General features: G+C 36.7%; 1 protein-coding gene across 4 annotated transcripts in view; it reads right to left on the minus strand.

Moving 5' to 3' along the window:
* GPHN (gephyrin) overlaps nt 1-16,419 on the minus strand; it is a 274,169-nt gene that overhangs the window by 127,617 nt on the left and 130,133 nt on the right. For all 4 annotated transcript variants that reach the window (XM_030452043.1, XM_030452042.1, XM_030452041.1 and 1 more), the window contains exon 4: nt 7,721-7,813. In XM_030452043.1, the coding sequence (XP_030307903.1) occupies nt 7,721-7,813 (93 nt within the window). The remainder of the gene's footprint in view (nt 1-7,720; nt 7,814-16,419) is intronic.

Genomic DNA, 16,419 nt, shown 5'->3' on the forward strand with positions numbered 1-16,419 from the left:
GTTTCTATGCATTTTTTCTAATTTTCTCCATATTACGCTTTTATTAAACTTTGTAATAGACCATGAACAAAAAAAAAATTACACATTATGGGCACAAATTGCATGACTACAGGCCTGACAATATTTTTAAGATTATTTTGCCTTAGCCTGACATTTAATTTTGTTCAGTTCCCTATCATCTGTTGTTAAGAGATGTTTAAATGGAAACTATTTTTAGAAACGCCTAAAAGGAAAAAAATTCCAAAAGCTCCAAATTGAAACTTCCTAATGCAGAAATTCTATGGCAGGCATATTTTTCTCCCACAGTTACAGAAAACAGACTGGAAGATTATTGAGGTTATGCTGCTAATGGGAGCCAAGCCATTTAACTTAAATAAACAGAGGTGTCTATATGAGCTGTGGTCCCTACAGGAAAAATACAGATAAAAGTCATCAGTAATGCCAGGAGGAGGAGAACCCTTCTCTGTACCCCAATAAAAAGTAAACTATAATAATATTGTTCTTTTGGGTGTATTTTCGAAAGTATTTGGGATCACTGGGATATGAATCATTTGTTTACCCACAGGGTATGCTGAATCTTATTCCAGCTTCCATCCTGAAATTACCTTGTACAAGAAGAACTTATCTGCAAAATTTAATATAAAAAAGCAAGTTTCCTGGCTCATTGTTGTGGCTTTGCTTCTCATTCTATGATATATTCAAATCCCTGACTGATGTTTTACTACTGCTTTCTTCTTTTCAACAGAGCTTGAGAATATTTTGTTCATGTTTGAAAGACAGAAAACCAAACTTCTACTTGCTATTTGAAAAAACAGCAACTTGATAAAATAAAGCAAATAAAAGTTGATCCTCAAATGGGCAAAAATTCTCAACTGCTTAAAAGGAATTATGTTAGTATTACCTTTGGGATATGATTGTCAGATGACTTTACACAGAATGTTAACACATTAGTTAAAATAATTCAGAAGATGTTTGCTCCAGCATCAGCCAATTTTATCAGAGATTTGAATTTTCAGGAAAGAAGCAGAAAAGGAAGATGCAGGAAACAAAATTGCTTATTCATTAATTTCAGGATCCCTTTGATAGTTTTGTTTTCTCATTTCTCATTTAACACATAACATAGGGCTAGAATTTAGTTTAGCCTTCTACAAATGGTAACATAAACATCATCTATGACTTCAGTAATCCATAGATAAAACTCATAACTTTAGTTTTTTAAGACATATCTCCCACAATCAATTGCTTTTGATTTGATAAGACTAAAATAGAAAATACAGGTCTTCTTTAGGGAATTAGTTAGTGTGATTAATCACTCGTTGTTTAACAGACAAACCAACCCAAACATACGAAAAACTTCCATTATGGTGATTTTCTTATTAGACTTTTCTGGCTTGAGCTTCCTGTCATGAATTACTGTTACAATTCTCTTTATTAGAAAGCCATTAATTAATTAGTATCTTACATTATTATTTCCCAAAGAAAATACCATATTTTATTAGCAGTAATACAGCACCTACCATACATTATTTCCCAAAGAAAGTACAGGTGAAAATGAAGTTATTTCCCAGAATTCTTTATGAGAAACTAACCAGAGTTGTGTATCTCTTTCAGGAAGCACCTCTCCTAGTCATCTGTTTTTTTGAACTTCTTCTGTAAGTCTGACATCTGAAACTTTTTGAAAAGGGAATTCCAGAAAAATACTAAGTTTCTCCATTTTAGACACATGAATCACACACAAAGAGATAAAAGTACCCTCTCTATTCCTATTGCTTTTTTCCCCACCATCTCATACTTGCCTATGTCGGCAAATCTAGACAGAAATAAGTCAAGAGACACACATTCAGTCCAGTATCTCTGCTGGATACACAGACGAGTAGACACATTCAAAACTGCTATTTATTTAGCAGAATATCAGTAATTTACCAAGCCCTCTTTATTTAGAAAAACTATAATCTTCCAAGAATGCTCTCTCTGCATATATTTCTTCCTTTCTTTGTTTTTCACCCAGTTGGGGGTTTACAGTGGGGTGAGGGGCTTCTTTTCTTTTTTTGTATAACCTCTGATGTTTGAATAAATCCCATTTTGAACTGAAATGGGACCTGGCTTCCTTCCCTCTCACATTTCTCTCTATTGCTGTCCTGGCAGCTCTCAGATGTTTCTATGCAGTGACTGCAGCTGATGACAGCACAACCAGACTCCTCAGTGTTTCTGGCGTGTTACCAACTTTTCCTGAGAATCTCAAAGAAAAGAGGAGAAAGAGCACTTTTTAGAACCTCCTAAGTCAGCTAAATCAGTTTAGAATTTCCCAAGACACAGGTACTTCTGTGACCTAATGGTGTGTACTGTGTAGTGCAAATAACCTGGATATTGCTGTTTGCAAAGACACTGGAATAGCTGTTTAGCAAAGTGTTCTGCAACTAAATAGATCAATTCTGCTATAATAACATGCCTTCCAAATACAAGATTTAAAGTCTAATCATAGAATTTTCATTAAATGAATAAGGCAGAAAACATCTTTGGATTTTTATAGCACTGAACACAGTATTAAAACCAACACATTTAATTGAAAATTTAAACTGAACTGGATAAAGACCTAATCACATAAGCTAGGAACTGCCCAGAGGACAAGGAAAAGGGGAATGGTGCCTCACAGAGTTGCTGGTAAACTTCCAACAGAGTAGCACAGAATTTGGAAGGAATCTGTCACAGAGCAGTGTATTCTGCATAAGCACTTTTGTTGCCTCGATGGCACTTGGCAAGGTTTCGTAATTCAGACCCTTAAGGAACAAGCTGAGTTGGAAATATAATCTTATAAGAAATATAAAGAACCATAAGTCTCAAAAGGATCTGACATCACACTTTGACAGCACACTTGCTTTCACAACAGCTCAACAGAGAAATCAAACTTAACTGGGAGTGAGACCTCCATTAAGAGATATGGGAAATGGTCTTAAGATAGACTACAAAAATAAATGCTGAAAAAGGTTATTAAATTGGAGGGTACCTTGCATATTAAAGGATGAAAACCTGAAACAACAGCCTAAATAACTAGAGATTGTATGATTACTTAGTATTCCTACCACAAAATGATTAATGTCCCAAATGAGACGAAGACTTCGTTCCTCCTCACTATGGAGCCATCCTGAACTGACACTAAGAAGAGTTGAATACTGCTGAAAAAGAACAGAAGTTATTCCCATATCCACAATGAACAATACTAGAAATCCGGCTTGTCTGAAAAGGCATTGTTTAAACCAGGGTGAACATAAAACTTTACATATTACTTATAGTTTAAAAATACTGCCTATTAAATGGAAATTGGTATTTTAAATGTCTCATTTTATTTAGGTCAACCTTGGGGGGGAGCACATGGTGCTGTAAGAATATGGTTTGACATGACATAGGAAAGCTACAAACACAGAAGTTAGGAGCACTGTCAAGACTACTTGGGACAGAGAAATGAATGATACAGATATTAAAACAGCCTGAAGAAATAAAATGGAGTTTGAAGAAAAATTCACTCTAAATTCTAAGGAGAAACTTGGGGAACACCATTAGTGGAAAAAAAAAAAAAGCCAGATGATAGAAAATTTGCAATTGGTGATGAATATAAAAGCACTGCTGTAATTTTGAATTGAATATACAAAGACTTTATACTACAGCAGAATAGAGCTTTCCTTCTCCCCAGACATGGCTTCTGTGTGCCTAGGTTACAAGAATTTTGATCATTCTGAGTATGCTCGCTTTTTTTTTTTTTCTTCAGAAAAATGCTGACAAATAGGAGGGAATTACAGAAAACAACAGTTTCTTTTCATGGATGAGAAAACTTTGATGAAGGAAGAAACATGATGTATACTTGGTCAGATTAAATGAAAACAAGTATGTGTCTAAATAAATTTGAAAACAGTCTATCAGTATTCTTCAGTATTGAAGAATATAATCAGCAAGAGACAAAAGGAGGATTCATAATTTTTCCAGAGCATTGGAAAAGGAGTACTGTGAGGAAATATCTGTCTGGTGTTACATGATGGAAAAGAGCTCTTTTATGCTTCTTTTAAGTCTTAAAATGTCAGACTGACAATTATCTGCAGTGTATCAACTGAATTACTTGTGAATACCTAAGATGTCTAACATCAATTGAGGCACATTAAGTTGACTTTGATTGCTATTATCTAAGTACATAAAACCAGACTTGTAGGGGTCTAAAGATACACTAAAGACAAAGGATAAGAAAACAGCCAGAAGACTGCTAGGGGCAGGCAAGTGAATTTCCTGCAATTTTACAGAAGAATAAATGTAAAAACAAAGGAAGCAGAAGATAGAAAACTATCTATCAGAACAGCTACACACACGAGATTTCTCATTTCTCCCTTATACTGACCAACAGCAATTGTGAGTATATATTCTATATCAAAGGATACCCAGTGATCCATAAAAATGCAGCCACAGTATCTGAGCATTTTCACAAAAGTTAAGGTATATCATTAACATTCTGTAAGTTCTGTAACTGTCTACTGCTCAAATTATGGAAGTCCCAAGGAAAAAATATTTGCTTCTCAAATTACGAAGCAAAAGTTCCCTAAATAACTCAACTTTCACCGTGTGTAAGGGCCCTGATATCTGTCCAGCAGCAAACACTTTTTAAATCAACAAGCAGAACATCTGAACTTTTCCAGTATGGATTTAAACTTTCTCCCAATAAATTTTAGGCAAAATGAGACAGTAAAATGAATGTGGTTATAACTACAAAAGTAAACCTGCACTTTCACTTAAGTCCAAATGCAAACTACCATCAACTGCAAAAGATGAAGAACTACAGCATTCACTACTAACTTCTACATGACAGTTTCCTTCAAATTCAGCCATCCATTGGGTGAATTTTGTATTTTAAATATTTATATGCATTTCATCACTTCTGCTCACGTAGACAAGGAGATGAAGGATATTCCCACTGCTCAATTCAGACCCTCAAAATGTGAATCACAGTAAGGCTATAAATTCAGGGACCAGGGACAGGTATGGAAAATCCGATATTGTGAATAGTCCTAAAATAATCTATTCCATTACAAGATAAAAAGTCACTATACATCACTGAAACAACTACAGTAACCAGTTTGATTCTGATTTAGTATTCAAAAGGCAGAAGTGAGCGGGTAAACCGAGTAATTTTTCTTAAAACATAATAATGAATTTCTGAACTTTCTAGATTATCTTCTAATATATGCACTATTTTAATTTAATCAATACCATTTTAAGTTAATCAATAATTTAAAAATTCAATTACATTAATTCTTAGGGCTGCAAATATTCTCAGGATCTAGCTTTACCTTGTACAGTACAATGGCAGTCTTGTGTTTATACTCAGAAAAGAAAGCAGAAAAATGTGTTTTCTAGTTGAAAGTACAGGAGGATTAAGGAGAAGTAGGACTGAATCATCCCAGATGAAATACGACTGGAGGGACTATTCTCTGTACTGTCAGGAACAATGCTAAAATGTCTTCTAGTATCAGGTTCAGTTGTTACAAGTTTTTAAATAATTTCTTAAAGATGACATCTAATATCACAATGTCATGATCACATCATTTCATTATCAGTTCAGTAATGAGAAGAGAGCATGCTGGATGAACACCACACAAGGAAGAGATTAAACCAGCTTTCTACTTCAATGCAAGTTTTCCAGAAGGCTTGCTATTGAACACTTCATGTTGACATAATTATTTTTTCCATTTTGAATTGTCTGTCTTGTTGACCCAAAAGACATACAGGGCCAAAGCTTATGCTTCTTCATAGTTTTTGTTATGTCACATACTGGGAAACTAGTTTCCTTTCCTTAAAAACACTTGTGTGGATGAATAATGTAATAAAGCCTATTACAAGAACCTTATCATTTCCACAGTCAAACAAAAACAGAGACTCAGTCTCTCTACTGTGATTTAAGTTTAGTCTTGCAAGTTAATCCAACTTAAATGAGTGAAAATGGAGTAAATACTGCCCTGAAAAATTCTTAAGTATGGAAATAATTAGACAGTCAGTACTCTTAATTATGGTATAACCAGTTGACATCTTGCACACCTATTACATTTTAAAAAACCACAGTTTTTAATCAGTTATTAATTATTTTTATATTATTGTGTTTTAATTATATAGTATAAAGACACTTTATCAACTCATGTAATTTTTTTAATGACTCAGTGCAAGATAAAAACCAATTAAACAAATCATTGCCAACTTTTTAAAATAATTAGTTTGAGGAACAGCAATGAAGCCATGGGAGGAAAATACCAGGTGTTTGTGAGCAGTGCTCTCATTTGTTTGTTTCTTATCCCAAGTGCTGCTTGAGATCCTGTGGCTAATTTTTGGGACTGGCTGCAAAGCTTCCCTTGGCACCACTGCCTAGGCTCAGCTCCACATAAAGTTAAATAAGAAAAACAGAAGCAGAAATGCAGCCCTCCTTTTATACACTGCTAGGAATATAACCTTCTAAAAAACGTGGTTTACAGGTAAGAGATAAACTCAGCCAACACACTTTCTACTTCTGTGTTGCTGTAACAAAGTGAAATTCAATTTCATTAACAAGGCAACTGTGGTCATCTTACACAGTTCCCATTTTCTGATACACAGACCCTTACGTTTTAGTTACTTAAAGCTTCTAGGATAAAAAAATAAGTCCTCAGAGGTAACGTGGAGGTAAACTTTTTTCACATGTTTGTGAAGTTACACCAACGTCAAACAACAAGCTAAAAATTATTTTTAGATTCCTAACACAAAAAAGTTAAACTGCTGCCACGGTTGACAGAACACATTTTTAAGTAAAAAGCATTGTAGGGAGGTTATAATGAACTCAAATCGACTCTAAGCTGAAAGTTTAAGGAACTGAAAAGTTGTATGATCACATAAGAGAAACCTAAATATATTAAATTATGGAAATAGGCACTTCAGACACTCAATCTTAATTCTGCCCTTTAGTGAACATAAACACACCAAAAAAGTATGTGATCTTAAAAGTTAATATTAATCTATTTTGGAACCATAAATACCAAAATACTTCAACGGCAATCACACAGCCACTTCCTATTACAACTCATGGCCACAAGGTTATTCAGGCAAGTTTCTGGTTTGTTTTGGGTTTTTTTCCCCTTACCTTAGCTCCTTAAAAATGGAATGTAACCAGATTTTCTGTGCAATATTTACTGCTGCAGGCCACCTCTGTGCCCGCTGAGCCTTTTTTGAAAATGTGGTGTCAAGCAAAGCAATATTTGGTTTTGCATAGCATTTTTTGTCCCCGCTATCTGCCTCTAACACTCTAATATATAATGCAGTAGCTGTCAATGCAGTAGTTTGCATGGGAGAGTTATGTGATCTCTCTTATCACACTTTTCCTTGTGCAGGACACAACAAAAGCCACATAGATTTTTGCTTAGCAGTGCTGTACTGCAGCGCTTAAGAAAAGCCCAAAAGCTGTTAGAATTTTGTTTTGCAAAGGGGACTCTAAATCCATTACACTATACCACATTTTAATGTGAAAATCATTTAGAGACAGAGTAATTCTCTTGTACTATACTCTCTATTGCTTTTGTGCTCTGAAGTTGTGTATCACTTGACCAGTTCAGAGATACTGCAAAGTTACAAAGGAAATTTCAGAAACATACCAACTCCCTCCCCCGGATTCATACATTTCTACACCAAAGAGCAGATTTTTCTTATTCCAGGACTATCTCACCTCTGGAGTGACATCTCGTGGTGCAAACCCTGTTCCTCCAGTTGTTAAAATCAAATTGAGTTCCTTTTCATCACACCAATCTATCAGCGTCTCCTGAAAGAGAACACGAATCCTGTCAGATCTAGAAAGTAATATGTGGGATAGAAGTTCCCTCAGAAAACACTTGAACAATTGGAATCTCTTAAACAGAGATACACACTATACATACAGGGAATGGTAAAATCTCTCATGGCTTTTAATACAAAGATTCTAAATTATTATTTTTAACCAACATATAACAGAGTGATTCAACTATCCATCATAATATTTTTGGAAATGGAAACTGAAATTATCTTCTCCATCTCTTGACCTGGAACAGCAAATAAGAATTTACAGTTACTCATTCATAACACTGTTTATTTTGAGATATAAATATAATGCTTCAACACATTAATAGAGTGTTTACCTTTAAATTCAGGTTACATGGTGATTACAGTAACTTTGGTTTCTGTGCTCCACTTTTTAACAGTCTGAAAGTGCAAGAACCACTGATTTCTAAGCTTATCTACTAAAAGATGCAATAATACACCCAGCACAGCAACAGAGATTATCTATAAACATCAGTAGGATTGTGCATAACAGTTTCAAGGTTGAACTAAGAGGGCTCAATAAATCTATCATATAAATTCAATGACTTACAGTATTGGAGAACTCATTATACTAGAGAAGCATTTCATTTGACTTGCATCCATTTTTACAATTGTATTTTAAACCAGTTTTCAAACTGGTAAAAATTTGACAAAAGCAGAGAATCTATTTAGTCTCAGTATGATTATATAACCCTTCATACTCTACTGTGGGCTAGCACAACAGCAGAACATCTACTTAGAGCTCAAAATCAGCTGTGTTACATGAAGTACATTCATTTATTACATAGTAAAGCGTCCAACTGCAGAAATCAGTCAGATCAACTTAGATATGCTTATTCTAGCAAATAAACATCTTTCAAAAACTTTGTGGCACATTTGTGTTTCTGAAGTATTGGGGAGGAATAAATTCTTTTGGTAACTGTTGGCTAGAAGCTTATTATTATCACAAAACTAGATCTGAGCGATATACTAATTAAAGCTCAAAATACTGCTGATGGTCATAAAAACATGAAGAACATTTTAAGACTTACTACCAACTCAGATTAATCCTCAGGTATAGCTGAGGCTTAGCACTACTATGTAACTTCTAATTAAGAGAAAGCTCATGTAAAAGCCTCTTCCAAAGTGCAGGGAGAATAGAAACTGCCTGCAAGCACCATCATACAGAGGTATCCAAGGATTACTTAAGAAGGGGTAAAGCCAAAGACTCTGTCTTCTTGTCTCCTTTCTTTACTCTTTCCTTCCACTTTCTGTTTTCAATTATCTTGTCTTTATTAAAATCACATTCATCTTTTTAGTTTCCCTGTGTGGACCATGGCACTCTACTTAGGTGGGCTACAACTTACTGGAGGATTGCTGGTATATGAACACTGTGAACAAGCACAAGAAGAGAACATACATAACATCTCAGACCTATACGTAAATGAACTATTAAGTCTGATTTTTAACTTACATTTTGAAAGCATGTGAATTACAGTAGTAAAAAGCACTGTAATCATAGAACCATGGAATCGTATAATGCTTTAAGTTAGAAGGACTATTAAGATCATCTAGTTCCAACAATCCAACATGGACAGGGACACCCCCCACTAAATCAGGTTGCTCAAAGCCCCATCCAATCTGGCCTTGAACACTTCCAAAAATGGGGTGACCTCTGGGTGACCCCTGTCAATGTCCCACCACCCTCACACTAATAATTCCTTCCTAATATCTAGTCTAAATCTACCCTCTCCTAGTTTGGAACCATCACCCTTCATCATGGAATTTTGGTCAATTCCTCCTGTAGTTAGAACAGTTTCTAGGACTCAAACATTTCTTCACTAAACCACCCAGCCTTGATTTGAAGGATTTAAGAGGGAGAAAATACATCATCATTTAATTTAGTAGAGTTTTTGAGGAGCTATTCACACTTATCATTATGTATTTGTTGCATTCCTAGTGTTTCTTACTAATAATTTCTGTGGGACAATGTGAACAGAATCTCGCCACCTCTGTGAAGGATAACAAAAAGTCCTTCTACAGACACATTAGCAGCAAAAGAAGGGGCAAGGAAAACATCCATTCTTTACTGGAAACGGGTGGGAATATAGTTGTCAAACATGAAGAAAAGGTTGAGGTATTTAACACCTTCTTTACCTCAGTTTTCAACAGAAAGACAGGTTACCCTGAGGACAGATGGCTTCTGGAGCTTATAGAAGGTGACAAGAATCTAAACAGCCTCCCTGTAATCCTGAAGGACACAGTCAGTGACCTACTGAGATGCTTAGATCCTCACAAGTCTATGGGACCGGATGGGATCCACCCAAGGGTGATGAGGGAGCTGGCAGAAGAGCTCGCCAAGCCTCTCTCTATCATCTACCAACAGTCCTGGCTCACTGGGGACATCCCAGACGATTGGAAGTTGGCAAATGTCACGCCAATCCACAAAAAGGGCCGGAAAGAGGACCCAGGAAACTACAGGCCCGTCAGCCTGACCTCAGTGCCTGGCAGGGTTATGGAACAGATCATCCTCAGTGCAATCACACAGCACCTGCAGGATGGGTGAGGGATTAGACCCAGCCAGCACGGGTTTAGGAAGGGCAGGTCCTGTCTGACCAACCTGATCTCCTTTTATGATCGGGTGACCTGACTGGTGGATGAGGGAAAGGCTGTGGATGTGGTCTACCTGGACTTCAGCAAGGCCTTTGACACCGTCTCCCACAGCATCCTCCTGAAAAAGCTGTCAGCCCACAGCTTAGACAGGGGCACCCTGTGCTGGGTTAGGAACTGGCTGGAGGGCCGGGCCCAGAGAGTGGTGCTGAACGGGGCTGCATCAAAATGGCGGCCGGTCACTAGTGGTGTCCCCCAGGGATCAGTGTTGGGCCCAGTTATGTTCAATATCTCTATTGATGATTTAGATGAGGGGATTGAGTCCATCATCAGCAAATTCTTAGATGACACTAAGCTGGGGGGAAGTGTGGATCAGCTGGAAGGCAGGAGGGCTCTGCAGAGGGACCTGGACAGACTGGAGAGTTGGGCTGATTCCAGCGGAATGAGGTTCAACACAGCCAAGTGCTGAGTCCTGCACTTTGGCCACAACAACCCCATGGGGAGCTCCAGGCTGGGGACAGAGTGGCTGAGAGCAGCCAGGCAGAAAGGGACCTGGGAGTCTGGATTGACAGGAAGCTGAACATGAGCCAGCAGTGTGCCCAGGTAGCCAAGAAGGCCAGTGGTATCCTTGCCTGGATCAAGAACAGCGTGGCCAGCAGGTCCAGGGAAGGGATTCTGCCCCTGTACTCAGCACTGGTGAGGCCACACCTTGAGTCCTGTGTCCAGTTCTGGGCCTCTCAGTTTAGGAAGGAGATTGAGGTCCTGGAGCAGGTCCGAAGGAGGGCAACCAGGCTGGTGAAGGGACTTGAGCACAGACCCTATGAGGAGAGGCTGAGGGAGCTGGGGCTGTTCAGCCTGGAGAAGAGGAGGCTCAGGGGAGACCTCATCACTCTCTACAACTCCCTGAAAGGAGGTTGGAGCCAGGGGGGGTTGGTCTCTTTTCCCAGGCAACTCTCAGCAAGACAAGAGGGCATGGTCTTAAGTTGTGCCAGGGGAAGTTTAGGTTGGATATTAGAAAGAATTTCTTTACGGAGAGGGTGATCAGGCATTGGAATAGGCTGCCCAGTGAAGTAGTGGATTCTCCTTCCCTGGAGATATTTAAAAAGAGACTGGATGTGGCACTCAGTGCCATAGTCTAGCACCTGCAACAGTGGTTCAAGGGTTGGACTCGATGATCTCTGAGGTCCCTTCCAACCCAGCCAATTCTATGATTCTATGATCACCACTGATCACAGTGTTACAAAACATGCTGTTAGCCAGGAATTTAAACTTGATAATGATACAGATAATGATACTATGAGTAAAGCCAGAGCAGAAGCACTATCGAGCACACCAGAACAGTCTCCATGGATCAGAAAACAAACATGGAATAGCTGAGGCCTTGAGGACTGTTTCTATCCCTCGATGCTAAACTTCTGTGGTAATTCTTGTCCTTCTTTTTGTCCTAGTTTTGCCACCACTTTGCTCCCATGTTTATGCTTCTCATATGATTAGAATGCATTCCTGCAAATCAATATTATGGTGCTTATTCCTGGAATTAACATCTATATCTTTCTTCTTATAGATATGCCATTTACTTCATGGTACAAAGTCTGTAAAAATAATTCTCGTATGTACGTATGTACATATGCATACTTTTCATACATCTTAACCATTGGAATATAACATGCACATTGCTACCATTTAAAATATTCACTAGGAAAGAATAGGGAAATGCTAAAAAGAAAATAAACAGGCAGCTTTTTATAAAGAATCCATACAGAATTCTTCCAGTCTATAGTCAATATTGAAACTAGACAAGTAACTCTATAGGTAGTAAAAGTGTTTAGTTTTTTGGTACATGCTAAATTTTTCTGGCACAGCACAAAGTTATTTCTCCTTATACACTAACCACATAAGAAGGACCATTTAAAATTTAATTAAGTTGCGGAACACATAATAGGAAACTGAATTATGAAACTACACATTTATCTGCCGGATTTTTACAGAGATGTAAGTTAAATAAGAAGTAAGCTGTTTTACAGACATGCATACTATCCAGAACATCTCAAACAACACCATGTCACTGTCAAGATCATTGTGGTTTCTGGGAAAAACTACTGACAGTGCTTAGATGTGCAAAAGTCTTTGTTCTCCAGCACAGACCTTCTGAAAACTACAAGGTTTGTAAAATTAAAAAACTTTTACCTTTTCAAATGAATCCTGTTTACTCTGGGAGACTATGTTTCAAAATGCAAGCAAAAACATATAGAAAAATGTTCTCAGAGTGATAATGATAGCTTTCTTAGCAATCCAAGTCAAATATGGAGAAGTGTTATGTAAAAAGCCACATTAAATATCAATTTCATTTTCTTTCACACTGGGTAATCTCATGCTTGAAGAGATAAAAGGGTGTCTGAAATAGTTTAAATTTAGGATTATCTAACATCATCGTAATGAAGAAATTACAGTGAATGAGGACATGGAAAAACATATTAAAAAAGAGAAAAGTTTGCATAGTTGCAGATTTGCTGTGAAAACCAGATGTCCCTTTGACCACTGAGTTTCAGGCATAGGAACTGGCACATGAAGATCTCTTCACAAGCTTTACTTAGCCTTGTATCTTAAACTACTCCAGACCTCAGCTCACTGAAGATTATTTCTGATTTTATGGCATGAGAAAGCATACATAACTGAATTAACAAAATTCATGTCACAACACAAATAGAAAGCAGAGAAAAAATGGTGAAAGTAACTCAACTGTTTTTTGTTGTTGGGTATTTCATATTGCATCTCCTCTATTCAGCTGACCAGGGCTCTTCCATTAATTTAAAAGAGAAAAGTTAGCACCTGTAAGGGCATGAATAATCACAAAGCAAAAGCACTGAAGGAAAGATATAGACCTGAGTTCAATATCCAATTTGAAAAAAGAGGGTAGGCCTTCAAAACATTAAAATATTCTTGGAATTAATCTCTTTTTTTTTTTTTTTTCCCCTTTTTCTTGTGAAGGTTTTATTTTTTACACATTAACTTTCTCTTACTGCCTGAAAGCTTTGCTGAAATGCAGAGGCACGGTTACCTTTAACTGTAGTGCAAAAGCCCTTGCAAGTACTCAGTCTCAAAATGATGTAAGACTATCAGAAAATTAAATACTAAACCACCAGGAAAATATCCTTGACATTTTCTGCTACCTCCACGCCTTTTTTTCATTCCCCCACCAACAAAAGGTAGAAGGTAAAAGTTAAGATTGTGTTCAGAGTGTAATCACTGCAGTCAAGAGACCTGGATGAAATGCAAGTACATATCTCAATGTCTCTAAATAGACCTTTTAAAAGATTTTACAGAACATCATTAGCAGTCTTTTGAAATTTGTACAGATATATTTGCAGTTTTCAGCATCACAGTAATTTTTCACTCTTGTTTTTCTAAATACAGTTCTCTAGATGTTAAGGTGATGTACTAAAAGAAATAAAAATGCAAATATTTCACTGAGATACAAAACTAAAGGAAGAAAGCAATAAAAATGTACTCAGCAAATGGCTTACTTTCCAAATGGAAATTTAATTACAAGCATTCATAATTTGAAATACATTGCAGCTATCAAATATTTCAGGGTTTAACATACCTGTAATGAAACCTTTTTTTAAAAAGTAATTCACTTATTCTAAAAGCTACTATTCATAATAATTATCCCTAAAAATACGGGGTGGGGGGAAGTAGGCGAGTGGAATGCTCAGCAGATTTCATCTATGCAACTGAGAGGTAAGTCAAGCAGAGAGATGTGTAAATGCTGAAGTGTTTGCTGGTGAAACCGACAGGACTGGGACTGCCAGCACTGCAGTAATCTGCTTTTAAGGGCTGAGACTGGCAAAAAAATTTCTAACTCTTGTGCTGGAGAAAGGTAAAGACAGCACAGGTCAAGCACAAGACTGACTCCACAAAAGAAAGGTGCAGTTTTAATCATTTTTTGCTAATTTCCTCACAGAAAGACAAGGGAGAGATTCTTAAGTTAAGCTAACTACTTTGATATACCAATCTTAGTATAGAGAAGAAAAAGTATGAATTTATTTATTGTATGATTGAACAAATTAAATTAAAATTTAAAAGGGGGTCTAAATCAGATGCAAACCATGAGTCTACATGTGCAGCAAGGCACAAGATCTCTTCCTTTTTGTATGAAAATCTGTTCCCATCTACTGCTGGTGCCACTGGTATCCTCCCAGAGTGCATGAAGTCTTGAAATCACACCTACTCACTGGAAAGCATCAGTCACTCCACCATAACATTTTTCCTCAGACGCCTGGAGGAAAGGATGGAACTTAAGAGCTCAGAATTAGATTTTTTTCCACACACATCTGTTCCTTGAAACAACTCTCCTGTCCCCTCTGAATTTGGCAGATATGTTCATGTGTATGGCCATATATGCACACAAGTTCATCTTTACATAATAAAAATGCACTAACAAAAGCACCAAAGTTCAGTGTTTTGTTTCTGTCATATGTAAAAGAACTCTCTTCACTATTGCTTACTTATTAAAATAAATATTACAGTCATTCTAAAAAAAAATATCATTTTTAAAAATGAATTTATTTGAAACCAATTAAAAACCAAAGAAAATCATAATTCCTCCTTACAAGCATTACTTTACCCACTGAGAATCTTGACATCTAATATATATTTCTCTCATTATTCTTACAATAACACAAGCTAAAGTACCAACTGGAATGAAAAAGGAAAAAAACCATAAAATCAGGTAAATTAATCCAATTCTGAGAATAAATCATCAGAAATTTTCACTATTTTTTTAAATTTAATTAAAGCAGCACTTTAAAGAGCTGTTATCACAAGATAAATGCTTGCTTTTAGAGACATAAACTTCAGATTAATTGTGCAGAACAAGATGTCTTTTTCCATGTTTTCTTCCCCTTTACATACTTCAATGTTCAGCTAAGGTTTAAAAGCTGCTCAGACTGTTTAAAAGACACTCTGCTTTCCGTTTTTCTTCTCAGAATGTGAAAAGACAGCTTGAAATTACACACAAGGTAGTAAATTTCTAAAACTAGAGTTCTTTACAGCACACGTATCTCATGCATCACAGAAGTTCCACTGAACCTTTATAGCTGCAACTAAGCCCAGGTAAGCTGTATCTAGATCTTACTGAAAACACAGAAATGGCGAAGCCGCAGAAAACCAACCAGAAATTTCTTTGGGCTGCCCAGACAGCACTAATGGCTTCAACTCTAGGAAACTGGTAAAAGCATCTGCGTCATACAGAGGTGATCTGTCTCAGAGAGCTCCAAGTATAAGCACATAAGAATCATATCTGTGTACCAGCCCTCAACTCTATCTGCACTTCTTAGAAACTGCACTTGAAAATAACAACTTGCAGAACTTGCAACTACATCTTTGAATGCAGATACAAGTACATCTCCAGTTTAAACCAGGTTATACCTTCTGTCTACTTGTTCTGTTTAATGGCAGGAAGAGAAGCAGATTAAAAAATTACTACAAGACTTCTGTGGTTTAAAAAACACCAGGAATCCAGCTATGGAAAAAATGTGTTTGCTTTTCTGTAACTGGTCTGTTGGTTCTAAAAAACAACAGAATTCTAAAAATATAATTGATTCTTAGTGAACTCAGTTCAGTTTCTAGCTTCATTTTCTATTAGTAAATACAATCTTACATGTTACTTCATACAGTTAGTTACAATTGTGCAAGACACTATTACCTTTTGCTTTTAAAATAATATTACAACAATTTTTGGTGTAGCTCTCAATAGAAATGGCAAACAGAACAGAGTAAAAATATTAAAATATCTAAAAAGGGGATGATGAGATTAAGCCATTAGAGAGACAGGGAGCCACTCAGTGTAATGCAGTTTGTGGTATAAATTCACCCACACGTGTATTGTTCATGCATATTATCCATAGAGTCAATGAAAGAAAATGTTCTAAAAATCTACTGCTTTACCTGTGAAAATACAGTAAAGAAAATTTACCTACC

Source organism: Calypte anna, chromosome 5A (assembly GCF_003957555.1).
Source record: "Calypte anna isolate BGI_N300 chromosome 5A, bCalAnn1_v1.p, whole genome shotgun sequence".
Lineage (NCBI taxonomy): Eukaryota > Metazoa > Chordata > Aves > Apodiformes > Trochilidae > Calypte > Calypte anna.